This window comes from Lutjanus erythropterus, chromosome 5 (assembly GCF_056507025.1).
Source record: "Lutjanus erythropterus isolate fLutEry1 chromosome 5, fLutEry1.hap2, whole genome shotgun sequence".
In the NCBI taxonomy this organism is placed as follows: Eukaryota; Metazoa; Chordata; class Actinopteri; order Lutjaniformes; family Lutjanidae; genus Lutjanus; species Lutjanus erythropterus.
Window position 1 is genome coordinate 16775755 of NC_139321.1, and position 20036 is coordinate 16795790.

General features: G+C 38.6%; 1 protein-coding gene across 5 annotated transcripts in view; it reads right to left on the reverse strand.

The window, feature by feature from the left end:
- Positions 1-20036, reverse strand: part of fgf13a (fibroblast growth factor 13a) — a 134174-nt gene that overhangs the window by 22332 nt on the left and 91806 nt on the right. For 3 of the 5 annotated variants that reach the window (XM_084718900.1, XM_084718902.1, XM_084718899.1), the window contains 2 exons: positions 9473-9583; positions 1862-1965 (listed from right to left, as the gene is read on the reverse strand). In XM_084718900.1, coding sequence (XP_084575026.1) covers positions 1862-1965; positions 9473-9583 — 215 coding nt within the window. Of the gene's footprint in view, positions 1-1861; positions 1966-9472; positions 9584-13897; positions 14838-16762; positions 16915-20036 lie in introns of those variants that run through there. The other 2 variants (XM_084718903.1, XM_084718901.1) reach the window with 2 other exon arrangements.

Consider the following 20036-nt stretch of genomic DNA (forward strand, 5'->3'; position numbering starts at 1 on the left):
CTCATGTTCATCGTGGGGCTGTTTTTGTTTTTTACTTTACTCCCATAATTCTTACATGAAAGGAAAGAGTCATTTTATCTCAAAGAAAAACATAGTCTTCTCCAAGCTTTTGACAAACTGCCCAAGGGGAACCAATGAGATGCAGAAGCAAAACTTAAGTAGGATATATTTAATATATTGTACTGAATAACAGTGTAGATTATACACAGGACACTAATTTAATCTGTATCAGGGTTGCAGATTTTGTGCATTTTCCTTAACCAACAGTTTAAAATGATAACAGTTGATTCATCTTTAATGATTAGTAATATACAAAACACACTTTTTTCAAATTGTTTTCTCAAATTCATTTTTTTCTCTCTTTTTTTCCTCATTTTACTGCCATTTCTAGACTATCAGTTAATTATGGATTCATTTGCTTTAATTGGTTAAATTCTTTACAGCAATTAATCAATAATTAATAATTACATCCCTAATTCTTACAGTGCAGTGGTTGAAACAGCTGTAATATATTTTGAAACCGTAAATAAAATTGAGTAAATAGCAAAGCTGTTTGTTTCATGAAATAAATACACAAATGACGAGTGACTGGCAATGTGCATGACAAATAAAGAAAAAGGCTATATTATATATATTATATAGAACAGCTAAAACAGTCTGAGTTGAGTAAATTAGATCAATTTACTGTTAAGAAGCCTTTAAAACCAGGCAAAGACAAGACTTATGCCATATCTCAATATTCAAAATCTAAGACAATAACTAGTCTCACATCACAATATTTACATAATATCAATATTTTGCCCAACTAGCCATATGTTCATGTACGTATCTATTTGTTATTTAGGGATTAGTCCTATTATATTTGTATCCTCCCTCACAGAGCAGACCCTCTTTCACCAGATCTAACTGAATATCCATTTGCAATTCCTTGACGCAAGTGTCTCTGACTGAACTAATGCTTGGTGAGAGCTTTCACATTAACCCTGTTTATTAATGCATTTGTGTGTTTGTGTGTACGAGAGAGCGAGATCTGGGGAGAGGCCAGTTTTTTTTCATTCTTCCTTCATCACATTACCACCTAAGTATTCCTAATAGATAATTTGTCTGCAGCAGCTGCAGAATGAAAAGATCATTAGGTTTTCTTTGCTCTTTCTGAGCTTGTTTCTATCAATCACCATTGTTTCTGCCTACCGAGACCTTTACCATACAGAACAATCTTTACTAATTTGACTATTGAGGATCCAGGATTGTCTGTTAACAGCGAATGTGTGTGCCTGCACGCCCTCTGGGTGCACATCCAACCAGCCTGTCAGTCTTCTCATTGACGCCTGCCGCACAATGAGATGGTGGCATTTGGGAGGAAGACTAACAGGGACATTGTTCGGCCTGCAACTGAATTATTCATAACATTGCACATTTAATCAAAGATGAAGAGCCAGCTGCCACGATCGGATATGTCACTGCTCCGCCTGCTTACACAATCCTTGAACTTTTTATTGACACTGAATTATATCAGAAGATGATCCTTTTTTAATCAGGCTTAGGATCATGTTGTGTCTTGAGGTGACTTACTAATTTCCACAAGTAATATAAAGAAAAAAAAAGAAACATCTGCTACAGCACACTTTTAACAGGAAGAGCCATTATTTTGCTTAAAGTCTTACAGTATCTGTCTTCTCTCTCACACATGTTTTTGTTGCGTTTCTTGCAATCGCTCGTCACCATAGTAACTCAGATATCTGCCAGAGACCTAACACTCTGTTTGTGTACAGCTGGACCAGAGGGTCATCCTCTAGGATAGAGACGCACATCCACACCAACACTCAGACATACTGTACTGTTTATTAAGAGAGATACTTACTGATGTGTACAGGTAGCCCTCACTGTTCATAGCCAGATAGAGTTTGGTCTGCACCCCCTGGATGGCCACCACTCGTAGCCCCACTGGAATAAGGTTGAACATGGCTGGAAAGACACAGACAGCAGAGAGAAAACATAAACAAAGCTGTACAGTTTCATCTCCATTTAATACACTTATTATACTAAAGAAATAAGATGAAAAGTGGGAGAGAGTTTTTCCCACTGCAAGTCCTTCATGCCATAAGAGGGAGTTAATCAATCTGAGCGAAGGCAAGATATGTACTTCCTCCTGTCTCTATTTATAATATTACTTAGAGTGAAAGAGTCAAATGACAGAAGATAGATTACAACACTGCCATGAATCTTTGCAGCTATTAATTAAAAAACAATAGTGCTTTTGACAACTAATACAGTATCACAAAACGTAATATTGTTAACCTTGAGTGCGTTGCTTTTTACTTAGACCCGTACTTGTAATGAATAGCATTTGAGAAATGTTATAACAGTGTTCAGCACAGGAAAGCATGTGGTAACACGCCGGATAAATAAATGAATGTATACAGTACTGGAGTGAGTCAGTGAGCCAGAAGCTGTGGAGTTGACAGCAGCAAAATGAACACTGCCATGTAATTCTGTCCTACTGTCACAGCACAGGCCAGAAACTGGACAAATATTGCCGAGAGGAATCCAAATTTTAAAGCAGACCCAAAGCGTAATGAGCTTTGCCAGGGGTTAAAAAGCTGTTATTAGTGCTCCTTATTTCTGGACGGATGGAAGAGTGAATTGTCAAAACCAAACCACAAATAGAGGTACGACATAAGCTCAGGGACTCAGCCGCTCTCTCCTGAGGGTGTTTCATAAAGCAAATGAACAAAATCGGAAACAAAAGGCTGAAACAGAAAGCAGCTCACAATGTTTTAAATTGACACACATAAACTGAAATCATAGCCTGAACGTAAGCCTACGTATTGCAAACACAAAATGTAAAATTCTTTGAGATGGAAAGACACCAAGTTTAGAGAACAAATAGTGAAGCTAAGTGTAAGTCTGCGATGATGATGGTGCTGTTATCTGACAGCACTGCTCTCTCCAATCCTGTCTGTCATCTGCAGCAATACATATGAGTGAGGGAGGGGAAAACACTTGCACACCTCTGTGCTCAGACACACACACATACAGTCCATAAACCTGTCTGTGACCAGCAGGCTGAGTCGTGAGGCTGAGAGAGCCAGCGGCAGGCCAGCTGGTCAATGAGGTACACCTCTGCCTAATTACCGTCGGCCTGCACTGCGTACAAGTGTGTCTGTGTGTGTTTCATAAGATGCTGGCAGGGAACCCACGGGCTGAGCAGAGGAAAGCGCATGAACATCCACCTGAAAGTCTGTAGTCGTGCTTCTCTCCCAAAAAAAGACACTTCTCGCCTTTTGTTCTGACTATTGTTGGACATCCTCCCAAACAGTGATGCCATCATCACCACTGCTGTGGATTTTTGTTTTATATCCTTGTGATAGCAACAAAAATGTCCACAGGAGAATCATAACAATCATATTTTCTGGTTAAAACTGTACAGTGTCACATTAGGATACAGACTTTCATGTTTAAACACATGTAAGAGGAGAAATTAAACTTCGTTCTGACATCAGTTAAGCTGTGAGTCAGAGCATGCCCTTACTATAGGTCCTCTTGTCAACCACTTAGTAGATCCCTATCTGCAGACTCCTTTGAGTGCACTATAGAAGCTTTTTGATGGGCTATTTCATCTGCCTGTATCGCTTTAACGCTGTAAACCTCTTTCTCCCTGGGTTTTCATTGTAAACAGCCATAAGAATGCATAATGTATTTACATGGTAGAGTAAACGGGCATTGCCAGCATATTCTTGGTTCAGTGGAAAACCATTTAAGTCCCAGAACCACTCACTGTGTGGTTCTCTCTTCTCTCTTCCCTTCCTCTCTGCCTCTCCGCCTCTCTGTCTCTAGCTTTCTTCCTCTGACTTTTTTTTTACCTCTCTTTTTTTGTTTATCTTCACATGCCCTGTGAAAGGTTGTTTACAGCATAAACTCTTGTCTGTTCTTATGTAATATTTCACTACTTAATCAGTCAGAGTATATCAACAATAACAACTAACAAATGTCAAGATTTTGGACAGATCCCATGAGCCTTTTTGCCAGCTCCTTAAAGGGATAATTTGGATTATCTACTGTAGGGTTGTATGATTTACTTAATGATAATCAGTGCGTTACTGACAATAGGTGTCGGTCAGCACAGCCCCAGTTTGGAGAAGCAGAGAGAAGCACCAGCGCACCAGAACCTAAACATTATACTGCTGAGGGTAGGGTCAGCAAGAAAAGGTATTTTAGCCACTTAGAAAAGATCCATCTAAAACAATAATCAATATCAGTTTAAGTGCACACTATATTAATACTATTTTGTATTATTTAACCACTGCCAAATATTGCACTCTCCAAACCAACCAAACCTTATAGGAGAAATCAGTCATTTTACCTCACAGTGCTAGAGGGATCTTTGGCTTATATAACAGTGGTTTCCAGTCTGAACCTTTTTTAGGTGCTCTGTTTTTAAGTGCCTAAAATACCTTTTGTTGCTGAACCTGTCCAAAGCGGTACATTGCCTAGCTTCCATGGCGGTACTCCTCTCTGCTTCTCCAAACAGGGGAACTGCCAACCAGCACTTACTCTAGGAAACATACCAACTATCAATGAATACCTCATACAACCCCAAATAAAATAATCAGAATAATTAATGCTTTATTCTAGTTTATAGAATTATATTCAATATTAAGAGTTCTTAATGTAAGTTAATATATTGATTAATGTAAATGTATTCATTATATGACCAGACCTCCTTGTTCATTTCTGCTGAAACTGACTTCTCTGTGCTGATACTCGTGTGTTTTTTTTTTTTGGTTTTTTTGGTGGGGGGGTTTTGCATTGTGGGGGGTCCTCTGTAAATCTTAAATTCTCACTTATATTGTCAGGCCCAGTATAGTTAAGTTACTTTGTTAACTAACTTCAGCTCACACTAAATTGCAGCACTTTTCAAACACATAGTTAGTGACAGTCCTATAATGGTACAGCAATCAGAAGACGGCTCCCTGGGGAAAGACGCACCACTCTCTCTCTCTTGAAGCTTTCAAAATGACAAATTGGTGTTTCTTTGGTGATGTCTGCTTTGGCAGCTATGTACTGTCCAACAGATGCTATATATATGTATATATATATAGATATATATATAAAAACAAACATATATCTCAAACAGATAGGACCTACTGTTGATACCCTCAATATATGCAGTATTTTATGTGTACTGTACAGTAATCTTATGCATTTATTTAGCTGACAAACACATGGTCTGTGTGCCAAATTTATATTGACTTTGTCAACCAAAGAACAAACAACACTGACAATAAAAAAAATTTACAATAATGGGTTATGGCTGCAAAATTAATCAAAAATATTATCAAAACTGCAACATGAGCAAGTGCAATATCCACAACCTCTATGTGTCCAGATGAGGAAAGGATAAAGAAATGCACTTGACATGACTATTTAAAACATGTCTGGTACTTCTCTATGGCTGGAAATGTTCATTGTAAAAAAAAAAAAAAAAAAAAGTCTAGCATAAACTCTAAAATGCACTAAAAACAACATCCTCTCTCAACACTAACATAAACTTTAGCATTGGAGTGTCTCAAACCACAGACATCAGAGATCAGGAGAAAGCAGGTTATCATTACAAAGACTACACCAGGTCTTTTTAATAAGAACTTCTCCCAGTGGAGGAAGAACATGTAATACTTTTGTTTAGGTAGTTTTATTTATTTTAACAAATGTCTGTTTGGAGCAATCTGCAGTGCGGAAGCTCAACACTTTTCTTGCCAGAAATTCATGTTTACAGATTACAGATGGCACTATCAGCAAACTTTCTGCACAGCCATTGTTCAGATTGATACAGCTTGGCTTTTGTATGCACAGCTAGAGGGAACATGAGGTAGTGTTTTCATAAGAAATCACTCCGACAAAATTTGTAGACATATCCAGGTATAAATTCAACAAATTCTGCATCTATGAAAATACATTTTGTATCCTTTTTTTCTTGTAGCACGATTTTAGATCAGATTTCCTTTCTTTCCTGAAACATCTTGCGTGAGCGGTTCTTGTCTTTATAATTGCACCCTTCTGGCTCTGCATCGCTTGCACAGTTTTCTCCCTTCATACTCCCACAATTGACACACACGTACACATACACATCTGCAGTCCACTTCATCTCAGAAGGATTACCAGCCGGTGCACTGATGGAGATTTTCAAGAGGGGAAACTCAATTACTTCCTGGCTCCTAGAAACACCTGAGCACAGTGAAGAGGATGACAGGGCCACCACCCACTCACAGACCTTTCCTGGTGCACAGAGTCACGTGGAACAAGGAGGGCGAGCCTGTGGGACAGTTTTTGCGATTGCTTAACGGCTGTCTCCCTGTTCCACCCACCAGCAGCCTCGGAGTCATGATCAATTCAGTGTGACAATAAACTTGAAGGTTCCCAGCGATCACTCCTCACATTTCAAACATTTATCCTATCTGTTACTCAATCTGGGAGCAGCATGGCTGCAATTAGAGCAGCCTAAATATGACAGCACGACAAAGCATTGGGAGCTATACAAGTAAGCTCTTGTGACAACACTGAGTACCGTTCAACTGCAGTGGCTCTCTGGTTGAAGTAAATTGGGTTACTTTAAAGGCTCAACCCCAAAATCAAAAATACTCATTTTTCTGCTTATTCTGCTATTCGTCCATCTACATAATTTGGTTGGACATTGTCAAGTTTTGGAGATGGCAGCCATAAAGATGCCTGCCTTTTCTGCAATATAGCAGAATTTAATGGCTTGGCTTGTGGTGTGGTCAAAGTGCCAAAAACTATTTTATTTCCACAGTAGAATCTACTGTATCTACTTTCTTTCTGCAGTAGAATATAACGGGACTACTTTTTTGTTCTAGAAACGAAAGTAGTTCCTTCATGAAAGTTCTGTGGATTATCTTGAGTAACTGGGTCATCATTTCTGGAAAGAGACATTGGTGTTGGGTTTTCAGACCAAATGTTTTGGTGCCAGTCGAGTGCCATTTAGTCCCAATATATTCAAGAGAAGGCAGATATCTCTACAGCTATCTCCAAATCTCAACAACACCCACCAAAAACAGATGTATATGTATTTTTGGGTCAACTGTTTGGTTAATAATGTAAGACTCTTGTTTTCATTTACACCTTTAATTTTATTTGATTGCATTTGTGAGTATAATACTGATGCATGCAGGATGGCACTGTTTTTACACCACTGTGTGCTGAGAGAGCCCAAAATGGATATCAGCTGCTCATTGGTGACAGACATGACAGCTTCTCCTAGGATTAGAACACAGAAAGTGTTCACTGTTAGTGACAGGACATATGTTTTTTGTTCTGTCTCCAAGGTTGACTTATGCCATTAAACCTTAATTTTCTTTCTGTGTCTTTCTGTTTTCTTTTCTGTGGCAATTAAATTAGCATGTATCTGCTACAGATTACACATCAGAAGACTTGACAAGTTCTTTGCCTCACTCTGGGATCTATGGTGTCTCCACTCTTGCTAACACTAAACTGTAAAATTGGACATTTTAACACATCTGAACAATCCCAACTTTTGAGTCCGTGTACAAAGAGAAGTGTTTAGAGAAATACATCTAGGACATGATTGAGAGCAGACTGCATTTTGAGCACTGAAACAGCAGCCTCCTTCTGAGGGTTTAGAGTTGCCTTACAGTGCTGTCTTTTTTCCTTTCGATACCCAGTGGGTTTGCTCAGTTGTGATGCAACACAAGAAAATGGTTGATACTGTAACGGGAGAAAAATCACTTGGATTTATGAGAATTGGATTTGTTATTTCTGACATGGTTTGCCTTCCTAATGAAAATGTCACAGAAATATCAAACTTCTTTATTACCACAGCCAAACGGCCAAGTCTGTCTTCTCAGCAAGCTACAGTAACAAGGATCAAATTCCTGCGTTTGTGTGTGTGTGTGTGTGTGTGTGTGTGTGTGTGTGTGTGCATTTGAGTAGGTCCTCTCCCACCATCACAAGACACCAGTAGCTCCAAGAGGACTGCGCTCTCCGTCACCATGGAGACAAGCGCACCCAGCGCCTAACAACGCTATTTTTGGAGCAGTGCAAAGAGCTTCACTCTTTCTCCTTTTCCTATTCAGCAGCACTCTTTAATTTTCTCTTCAAAAACTATTTCGGTGCCAATGCGGGCCAGTTGTTATGCAAGTCAACAGAAAAGTGAGACGTGATGGGTGGGGTGGCTGGTGTGTGAAGTAAAGTATAGCCTAATATCCTCTGCGTGTGTGTATTTCATTAGCTTTGTTTCTAATCCTGCTTAGTCTGTTCTGCGTAGTATTTAACTTTACTATCATTTTATTTAGGAAACAAAGTCCACACAAATTACAAGGTGTCCTGCTTAGACAACATCCCACTTGCGCAGAGCTGCTATTTCAGATACACACACCATCTCCACCAGGGGAGTAATTGAATACAGAGGTACTAATTCAGATGCTCCAGAAGTGTTTATATCCGCTTAGTGTCGGGATTACACAGCAAGTATTACATCAAAGCTGTTTCACTGTGCTGTGCAGATCTTTGCCTCAATATTGTTTTGGTATGAGTGCAAAGTGGATTTCACATAGGTCACTAACTGCTGTGCCGTTCTAATCTTTATAAGCATGTAGTGTTCATGGCACTGTCTAATTATAAGATTGTCTATTTCTGCTGCATTGTTACCAGACAAGTGGCTGTGCTGTTACTCTTTCATTGATCTCCTCTTTAATCCGCCTATTGGAAAACAAAGAGCTGGTGGGTGTAATGATTGATATTATTGATAGGGATGCAATCAATACAATCAATCCATAGTATAAGACAAAACTGGCTCTCTGCACAGAGTCAGTGTGTAGAAGAGCAAAAAGCCAATCATCGTGCCCAGGCTGCCATAGGACGACTCTGATCAGATAAACTACTACTCGGTACAGCCCTAAAGGAGAAAAATGTTGTATTTTTACTGTACTAAATCATGAAATGATCATGATATGTCATCAGAGATTAAGGAAACATTCTAAGTGGATTCTGCACACTGCCGCTTTCATGTTTATTCACTTTACATATTTTTATGGTAAAACAAACAAACCAAACACTGGCTCCAGATAAAGCTTACTGCATTTTCTGTGAGTCTAACAGCCAACACAGTTTCTCCTACACGCATGGAAGGGGAGAGTAAAACGAAGTGTTTGTCAGTGCATTTAGTAGGAGCGGTGTGTCAAATTTAGTGGCATCTAGTATTGAGTTTGCAGATTGCAAAGGGACACTTTTTTTTATTTTTCTCTGTAGTATGAACCAATACTGTTTATCCACAGGAGTCATTCAGGGGTCATTAATTTGATGTTCAAGTTGTTGTAATGTTGATACTCTGTTGGATGGTAAATAGTTCATGTAGTCTGTCTGTGGCACATGGAATGACCAACAATACAGCGTGGCAATGGGTGTATGATAAATGAGGGGAACAACAAGCGACACTTACTGTAACCATTGTCCTCTTCCTTCGTTCCATCAATGGTACCATCTGCCTGCAGCTGCAGGTGGAAACCTTGTCGACTGTACAGCTTCGTCACAATCCCCTTCAGCTGGGGCTCTGTGGAAGCAGAGGGGGCACAGAGACGGGAAGACACAAGAATGAAATCACAGGCTGTAGAGAAACACAAATGTTACAAGTTGACGTCACTCATAGACATTTTGAAGCTTCAGTTTCAGTTTACTACTGGCCGCCATTTTGAAGTCACTGGAGCCACAAAATCCAATTTAATCAAAGAGTTCTGAGGCTGAGTGGAGCCGAGGTGGGACAAGAAAGAGCAATTATGCCGGGTGACTGTGATAGGCTGAGACACCTGTCAATCCGATGAGCACAACCAAAATCCACCACAAAAATCATGTCAGAGGCAGTAAATTCAAATACTGAGGCCTTTTTCAAGTAAATCCTGTGTGTTGCTGGATAATTTTGGAGCCATAATGTGGCAGCCATTAGAAGATCTGCAGTTTAAAGGGATAGGTTGGATTATTTGAAGTGGGGTTGTATGAAGTACTTGTTGATAGTCAGTGTGTCACTGACAGCAGATGGCAGTAGGCATGCCCCCAGTTTGGAGAAGCAGAGAGGAGAACCAGCACGGAAGCTGAGTAATACACTGCTGTGGACAGAATCGGCACCGCAGTGTATTTTAGCAACCTAAAAAAGATCCACCTAAGAAAACAAAGTCAGTTTAAGCGTATGCTTTATTCAAAATATTTTCACTTTGACATCAGACAGCTTTTTCTGATGGGAAAATGCCATTATACAAGCTAAATATTGCTCCAACCAAACCAACCAAACTCCACAGATGAAATCAGTTATTTTATCTCGCCGAACACAGGAGTTGCTGGACTACCGCTGCCTCGATCTGTTAGTTTGTTTGTGTGATTGTGTAACTTCAGTGTTTTAAAGGGTAAGTACAGATTCACCTAAGTCACACAATAAAATAAACACTATGATGTAAAGTTACTGATTTTGTCTATGGAGTTAGGGTAATTAGGAGAGTAAAATTTCAATTATGTAACTGTGGTTTCCTGTCAGAACAGGCTGTCTGAGGGCAAATTGAAGGAGTAAATACATATACTTCACACTTTTTCCTCCCTTTTTGCTTTTTGTTGCTGACCCTGTGCACAGCAGTTCACTGATCAGTGTCTGTGCTGGTACTCATCTCTGCTTCCCCACATTGGTGGTGTGCCGACCAGTATCTACTGTGGATAATACACTGATTATCAATAAGAACCTCATACAGCGCCACATAAAATAATCCAAACTATCTCTTTAAAATACTTTCACATTGCCTTGGCTTTGCTGGTATCTTCTTTAAGTAGGCTCCCACTAATCTTGTTGCCATTTCACTTTTATTATCCAGAGGGAATATAAACAAATATCAGACGTGGAAATTGATGCTGTTAGTATTTAAATGTCAAAATGGTTAAGAAGTACAGTTTGATTAATGTTGTTGTGTCCACAGTCCATTAAAAACTGTCAACCTGTTTCTGTCTTTTCTCTTCAGTGAAACTGAGATGCCTAAAAAAAAAAACAAAAAAAAACAGCCCCTATGGCTTGACAACAAAGAAATACGACCACAGATGGACAACAGCAAATAATATCAAATTTAAAAATGGCTTTAGGGGGTGTGTGGCAGCTCAGCGGTCTAAGATGGCTGAGGACATTTCTCGCATGTCACCCCCGGTGTCTCTCTCCATGCTTCATGTCACTCTCTACTGCGTGTGAACTGAACTGTCCAATAGAAGGAAAATAGTCTTATGAAAACCTGCACTGGTTTCCAGAAAATCATAACTTTGTGACAATCTAAATAAAATTTAAACCTCAATAAAACCTGTGATATTTAGTACATATATAAAACTTTAAGTCCAGAAGGAGCTCTATTTTTAGATATCTGTTAGAAGATGAAATAAAAAATGGGATAATGTGTAATTAAAATAGTAATAGTTTGACCAATAAATTTGGCAAAACTACACAGTCATGAGTGGCAACATGTTTTAACGAGCCTCACTAAGTCTAAGAGACAATAGTTTGAAGGGGCAGAGCGTTTACTTTTGAAGTGGCTGGGTAGCCTGTCTGTGTTACATCAGTGTAATGTCTGATAAGAGCTAAGTGCTCTCCATTCCCTGGTTACTGTCCCTGGTGGAGTGTCCTTTACTGTGGTTTACCACACCTTTCATCTATCCTTTCATCTCACTTACCTTTCACTACTGCCATGTCTAGCCTTACTAAGGTTACTTCTGCTGAACAGAAGGTTTATTCAGTCTGTACTCCAGTAATATTGTTATTATTTTATCATAAAGTTGCAAAGATTAGCTGATTAATCGATCAAAAGAAAATTAATCCACTTTTCAACCATAAATGTCTAGGGCTGCAGCTAAGGATTATTTTCATTGTCGATTAATCTGTTGATTACCTTCTCAATTAATCAATTAGTTTTGTGGTCTGTAAAATGTCATCAAATGGTGAACAATATTTGATCACTTTTTCCCAAAGCCCTAGATAACATCCTCAAGTGACTTTTGTCCACAACCCAAAGATATTCACTTACTGTCACAGAGGACTAAAGAAACCAGAAAATATTCACATTTAAGAAGCTGAAACCAGAGGACTTTGACTTTTTTCTTAAATCTTTCAAACCAATTAATCGTTTATCAAAATAGTTGATGAATTTAATACATGACAACAAAATGATTACTTGATTAATCTTTGTAGCTCTGGTTCCAGCTTCTTCAATGTGGGGATTTGTCATTTATATAACAGTAAATGAAGAGCCTTTGTGTTTTGATTGTTGGTCAGACAAAAAGGAACAATTTGAAGATGTCACTTTGAGCTCTGGGAAATTGTAATGAGCATTTTTCACAATTTTTTGACAGCTTACAGACTAAATGAGTTTCAGGGAATCATGAATCTGCAGATTAATCAATAACGAAAATAATTGATAGTTGCAGGCCTATTTTGTTGAAAAATGTCCTCTGATCTACAGTTGATGATACAGTGGATGATTTTCATATACACTGAGATGTGCACGTCAGTATGTACAATAAACACAGAGGAATATGACCATCAGGATGCTACATAAACAGACAATACATCACCAAAACTACACAGTCCACACTGTGTTTCCAAAACATGCCAGCTCATTTTTCTTGGTTAGGCACCATGTGTAAGTCACACACAGACAACGCCGTCTCCTTGGCACTCAGTGCTACCTCCACAGGATAGAAATGGAAGTTGGAAGTGAGAGGGGTGCAAAAACTGTAGGATAGTTGTTGCATAAACATGCACCCTATAACCTCCAGGTACATCACATACTGAGTTATAAAACTGCTGGGAGATGAATGAAAAGTGGATCACAGAGCTGAGTCTTGTTGCAGTTGTGCAGTCGTCATGTCCACACACATCAGTAAACTGGAGACACCTGACAAAAAGGGAAGCTTTGGGTCTGAGTAAGATGTGATCAGATCAGATATGCAGCTGTGGTCACTCTAACACTGGATTTGTAAGATGGGGGCTTTAGGCTACAGAAACACACTTCTATCACAGTAATAATAAAAACTGCCACCCCAGACCTTGTCTCCCATGTCCAGGAATACAGAGACTTAAGTATAACAATTATAAGTATACTTATAATGCTTATTTTATTTTGAGGTCTGACAGCTACCACTTATTTTTTTTATATACTTAGTTTTTTGTGTGTTTTTGTTTTGTTTTTTCAGTTGCACACATTTCAACATCAAAGAACTTGGCCCACCGTACAAATATTATTTTTAAACTAATTGTGAAGTCTGCTTCAAAATCTAAATAAAAGGTAGGGCCTGCTTATTTAATGCTGTGTGTGTTAACTTGTGTCTCTCATATTTCAGATTAGGCTTATTGTCAAACTATATTTAAGTTAAGGGTACCATGTATCAATAGTATTGATCCATTTTGGAGACTGATAAAACAGAAATTACCAGATGAACTGATTATGCAGTTTAATTTGAACAGTGAAGAACGGCTCCTGACAGTGACAGCAAACTCTTTCGTCATTTCCAAAATTGAGTTAACAAGCAGGTTTGTCTTTGTCTTGTCCAGTGTGGACTGAATAAGTAGGAGATGAAGGATGAAGTATGGCTTTAATATATCCCATAGAGCAGCCTGAGGTGCCAGAGGTGACCTCTCTGTGGACCAACTTCATAAGGGAGCCTCCTCATTCTCCCACTAACTTTGGCAGCAGAGTCATTAATCGTTTGAATCTTACATACTGTAGAAATGGAGCAGATATTCCCTTTATTCTATTTTGTTTAGGTGATATTTGACATATAGTGGCAGCCTGCAATAGATGAAGAGTTAGTGATGATGAGGATAACAGCCTGATGAAATTACACAACAGACCTGGTCGTCTCCTCCGCCTCTTCTTGGAGCCAAAGAGTTTGACCCGGGAGAAAACGTTAAGTCGACTGGGTTTTTCACAGCTTCCTTTGGTTTTACTGGGGCTGCTCACGCAGCGGCAGGCATTAGTCTTCTCCCGCTCCCTCGCCTGCCTTTTCTGCCTTATGAGGGAGCTGGCAATCGCTGCAGCCATGGCCAGTTTGGCTGCGCTTTGGAAAAAAACTTCCGAAGAAGCGTGAAAATAATAATCACCCTTTCCGAATCCAGAAAACTGGATTCCAGGGGAAAAACGTCCAGACGAGGTGGAAACAATCTAAAGCAACTACAACGAGTGGTTAATTAACAGAAAAGGATCATAAAATAGTCCCAGTACTGCGATAAAGCCAGTTAGATAATGTCCACGGGAATCATGTTAGCGTGAATTTTGGCGTTTTTCAGGAATTGTCCGTTGTATCTCCGAGAATAAAAGTGAAACTTAAGAAAAAACAAAAAAGCACACGTTCCATCTTGAAGCTGCTGCACAAAGACTTTCACCACAGCACGCTGCATGTTCCTCCAACTGTATCATTGTCTCAGCATCACAACCAACACGCACAAACCCAGTCCCTGTAAGCGATTTTGCATCATCCCACTGAACTACATGGCCGCGCACATGGTGCTCGGGGAGGCAGAGAGTCGTGAATGAAGCTCAGTGCGCAGCTAGAGGATGGAAACACCTGTTTGCAGACGCCGGGAGAGTGTTTATCTGGCTCCCCTAATCCCTCAGTGAAGCTGCTGCTGCTGTGAAAAACAGACTTACAGCGCGTTTCAGAAAGGCAGCGCAGAGGAAGTGCAAGATCCCATTTGTTTTCCTCTCTTTTGTTGAAGCGAGGCAGCGTAAGGTGCTCGCAGGAGGCGCCTCATTCTGGATGCAGCATCCGAGCTGAGCGCAGAGCTGTGAGCTGCTGAGAGCATCCCACCACCGACTACCTGGAGGATGAGCAGGCGGTGGGGAGGAGGAGGAGGGAGAGGACAGGGAGTCTAACTAGTCAGATTCAAGCACAGTCAGTTTGCACAGAAAATGTATATCTGCACATAGGCGACCACATCAGACAATTATTCAAGGGGAAGGGCCGTATGTGACGAGGGGGGCGGTGAGGTGGCAAAGAGGAGAAAGATAGAAAGAGGAGGGAATAGCTCACTATATATTCTCGATATCGCAATAGGCAAGAGTGAACACAAAGTTAAGAACCGCTGATGCTTGAAAAATAAATACAAAAAACTTTCAAACTTGGGAGTCATCCAATAGAGTCATTTCATTCCCTAAAACAAGATGATTTACTTACTATGATAGCTGAACGTAGAATATGTAGGATTTGTCCGAGCTGTTCGTAAACGCACCAGAAAGACAGCTGATTGTTGTCATTGTTGACGTTTTGGGTTGGTAAAGCGTTCAGAGCACAGCAAAGTAATGAGAAAATAAGGAAATACACATTTACCCACCACGTCACACTTAAAGTGAGTCAAAAGTGATGGATGAAAGGGATTATATTTATATGAGTAGTCAGAGAAATGTTGCATATTATGCCTTCATTTTTTTCAATCAACTATTGCCTCCCTTTATCGTGCAGATGTCTGCGACGGTTAAAACAGCAGGAAGTCTTAATCAGACGTCAGCAGTGATGTTAATGCTTGAATATAGCAATGATTTTGTGGGATGAAATAAGATCAAGTATGTGTCAAGCAGGTGGATCACACAGCATCGTAAGTTCAAATATAATTAATTTTAATGTAACCACAGTTACTGTACACGTTCGATTTTGTTGGATATTTTTAATTTCTTAAGATACTATATTGCATAAATAAGTTTACCGTCATATACATCATGGTTTAATCATCGTTTAGAGCACTTTAACCATAATTTCAATCATATATTTACATTATGAGTGTAACAGACTAGAGTTTATGTGCAGACAGTGAGAACCTCGAGAAAGTGAAGTTTGGTTCACTGCCCTGCCTCGTCAACTGGAGTTTATTAAAAGAAGAATAAAGAAGGGTATTTAAAGGGGAGTTGTAGCCTGCTTATTACACAAAGGCAGAAGGACTGTAAAACGCTAAAACAACTAAGAAAAGACGGTTATATTACCATCTCACCTTTTCAGCCATCTATCTTTATCGAACTTTTATAATACCGGTAAGTTATAAATTAAGATCATACAAATGCCAACTGGAAAAAAGTGTCATTTTGGTAACTATAAACCTCTGACCAAAGGTTGTGCTCTGACAGTGTCGAGCCTCAACACTCCCCTCCTCAGTCCTGGACTGAGCAGCTTAACAGCCTTAACCAATGGTGCCATCTACAGTCCTCAACCAAAACTGTAAGAGACCTTTTATTTATTTCCCCTTATTAATAACACACAGCAGTAACACACCTCAAGATGTTAGATAATGTATTTTGCGTGGAGTAAATATGATGTGTCGCATCGTTTTTGTCTGAAACAACGCAATATATAAGTAAAAACAGCAAAGTCTCTCTAAAACTAGACATTATAAACTACGATTTAAATGTGTTACATGTGTTCTGAGTAAAAACAAAAGCTCAAACCAAACTCCAGAGCAAAACAGCTGTTAAGCAAAGATTTCAGCACCACGGACAGCTCCAAGACGATGAACTGCCGCAGACTGTGTCAAGACTATCACCACTCATTAATCAATAGTATAATAAACACTGTACTAGTTTTGCCAGAAGCCATAAACTATTTTGATTAAGATGCATCAATAAACTTTAAAAAATAATATAAAGTTTAAAAAAATAAAAAAAAAATAAACACACACACACACACTCAAAAAAAGTGCAGCGTAAATTCAAAAACAGGAACCTCAGCCTACCTGAAACTGATTTTCTCAAAGGGAAAGTCATGATTATCTACAGCGAAGAAGCCGCAGCAGAGACTCGGATACTCGCAGTCCTTGTGCAGTGAAGTGAAAGCAGAGTAGAAGTGTACAATCAGCAAAGTTCAGACCATTGTCAGACAACTGTCAGAGCCCGGCGGAGTGGAGGAGAAAGCATCGAGGCGTGGCCATCAACAGGAAGATCATTACAGGACATTAGCGACATGCCATTATGACTCCTAAAACGCTGCTCATTAAACATTCATTTAGAGGTCTGCTTGATCCGGCAAACAAACACGGGCGTGTGTTCGCTGTAACTGCTGCTGCTGCTGCTCGGCGGGGCCAGATTGAAGGAAAGTGATCGAAAATGAAGGCTGAGATTGGACTTCCTTCGTGGGGCAGAGAAGACTTTGTTCTCATGTTACAAAAAATGATGTAAAATGATCCGATAATGCGTTGACTAAACCGGTTATACGGCCCTGTCTACTTTCGACTGAAAAATATCGATGTACAAGCAACGGAGACAACATGCATTAGGCAAAGTGTTGTTTTTTTCTTTTTCTTTTTTTCCACAAACAATTTTCTGCTCTTCATAACTAAATAGTGTTTTTAAATCGTCTTGAAACTGAACAAATACCGTAAATTAGTCATTTACGCAGTAAATTAGTAAATAAATGAATGATTCATGCAGTGATGCTTAATACATGAAGTGTGGTCTTCATATTAGTCCAATTATGTACTTACATAAGAGTAAATGTAAAGGAAGGTGGTGTATGGCTCTCTGCATAAGTGATTACAGGAGTTAAAGCAGGTTTATTGATGCACTTTATGTAACGATGGAATAAACAATGAGCTCCAAGATGCAGAGAGTCTCAGCTGATATTTCTGAGGGTCAGTTTATTCTGATGTCCACTGGCTGTGCACGGCTCTGAACACTAGATGGAGCAAGTGGACCAGCTATCAAGAGAAACACGCTCACCCTAAAGGGAAAATCCACCTAAAAACAACAATCAAATAGACATTTGAGAATTAGAAACCACTATTTGCTAGATCTGTAATGATTGATTGATTAATTGTCTATCAGAAGTATCAAATTAATTGCAAACTATTTAGATAGGAGATTAGTCAATTTGAGTATTTTTTTTATAGAAAAGAAAGTCAAAATTATCTGGTTTCAGCTTCTTAAATGTGAATATTTTCTGGTTTGTTCACTCCTCTATAAAAGTAAACTCAATTTGTCTGGGCTGTGGACATTTGATGCAATATTGGGTTTTGTAAAAAAAATAAATAAAATAAAATAATAATAATAATAATAATAATAATGGACATTTTTCACCAATTCTGTCATAGTATAGACCAAACAACTAATTGATTAATCAAGAAAATAATAAACAGATTAACTTACAATGAAAATAATGGTTGCTTGTAGCCTTATTATTTACTGTCTCTGGAGTAGTTTCAGTGTTTCTCCTAATGACTACATTTAGGCGTATATGTTGTATATTAGGTGATGATATAAAATTTTTGGCATTTCATGAATATTTAATTATTTTTCTTAATTCAAGTTTAATGTATATATTGTATATATATTTCTTTTTGTGTGTGTATTTATTTATTGATTTATTTTAGACACCTATTTAAAAATACCAAGAAGTATGTATGTAAGACTTTTTTTTTTGGACAGTATCCTGCCTCCATTACATATCTTTGTCACAAATATTTAATAAGCACATTTGAGGGATCTCTGCAATATCAGCTGTTATTGTTTTCTTTGTTTGTTTGTTTGTTTTTTGTTTTTTTACATCCTAATATCTTCATTGGCACTGGCCTGCAGAATCCAGCATCAGTTGGGCCCTGCTAATATCTGTTGGCATCACAGTGAAACAACAAATCAGTGAAGTCACAACTGCAATAAAATAAATAATTCATTCAGAGATGGAATGATAATGCAAAATGCTGACCAGTCAGCCACGCAGAACCGGACTACCAATATATTGATTTATGTAGGGATGTGGCTTCAATAACAGAAGGCTTAAAGCACTGGGGAGATAAAAGCATTTGTTTTCCCTTTTACCACCATTGATGTTCTCCATAGATGCCTCTCTGTAATGACACGGAGGGAATCTAACCTTTAACCCCACAAAGTCTAAGAAAAGATGGTCGTCAAAGTTGTTTCAAGGTTGAACAAGATTTTATAGAATCATCATTAACTTGAGAGCAGCCACAACCATTAAGATATAGTAGTGCTTATATCCATAGCAGCAATCTTTACTGCCACAAAGGCTTCATTAAAACCAAGGGAAAACAAAGACCTTACATCAAGAAACACATACTGCACAATTTCCTCCTTTCCTTCCATCTCTTTCTTGAGCTTACAGATGATTTATTGAGATGAGAAATAATTTCTGACTAAGTTATCAGTATTTTATGCAGAACTCTTCCTGCCAGATTCCCAAATGGACAAAGAACAGTCTAGAATGAAGACAATTTGAGTATCTGTCACATTCACGACATCAAATTGTTTGTCTGTTAAATTTTGTGCTTCTACTTGCATTAAACTCACATGTTACAAAAAGTTGCTGTAGCTATGAAATGAGCGTCAAAGGGTAATTGTAGTGCATTGTGTCACAAAGTTGAAAACTTGAATTGAAAATAAGAGATGTGACAAATAAAAAATTTAAAAAAAACCTCACGGATCAAATAAATTAAAAAGTAAAACATTTTTTTTCTTGTGTTAAAACAATTGAGAAGAATATTCTTAACTATATTCCCTACATGCATTACCGATGTATTCATTCTGTATGACTATTTTCATTGTCAATGAATCTGTAAATTATTTTCTTGATTAATCAATTAATTGTCAGAAATTCATGAAAAAAGTCCATTTATGTTTTCCCTCAGCCCAAGATGACATCCTCACATGTCTTGTTTTGTCCACAACCTACAGATGTCCGGTTTACTGTCACGAAGGAGTAAAGAAACCAAAAAATATTTCACATTTAAGAAGCTAGAATCAGAGAATTTTGACTGTTTTACTGAAAACAGTTAAATCAGTCTATTAACGGAATAGTTGGAAATTCATTTAATGGTTGACAACTAATAGATGAATCATTGCAGCTCTAGAAACACGGGTCAAAAATGACTACAACCGCATGTTTAAGGAAATATTCTCAATACACCATATGTCCTATATACCATAAGAACTCACATTCCTTTCTTTATGCAGCACCTTGTAAAATGTGACCTTTCTTAGCAGCAGCATAGCAGTAGT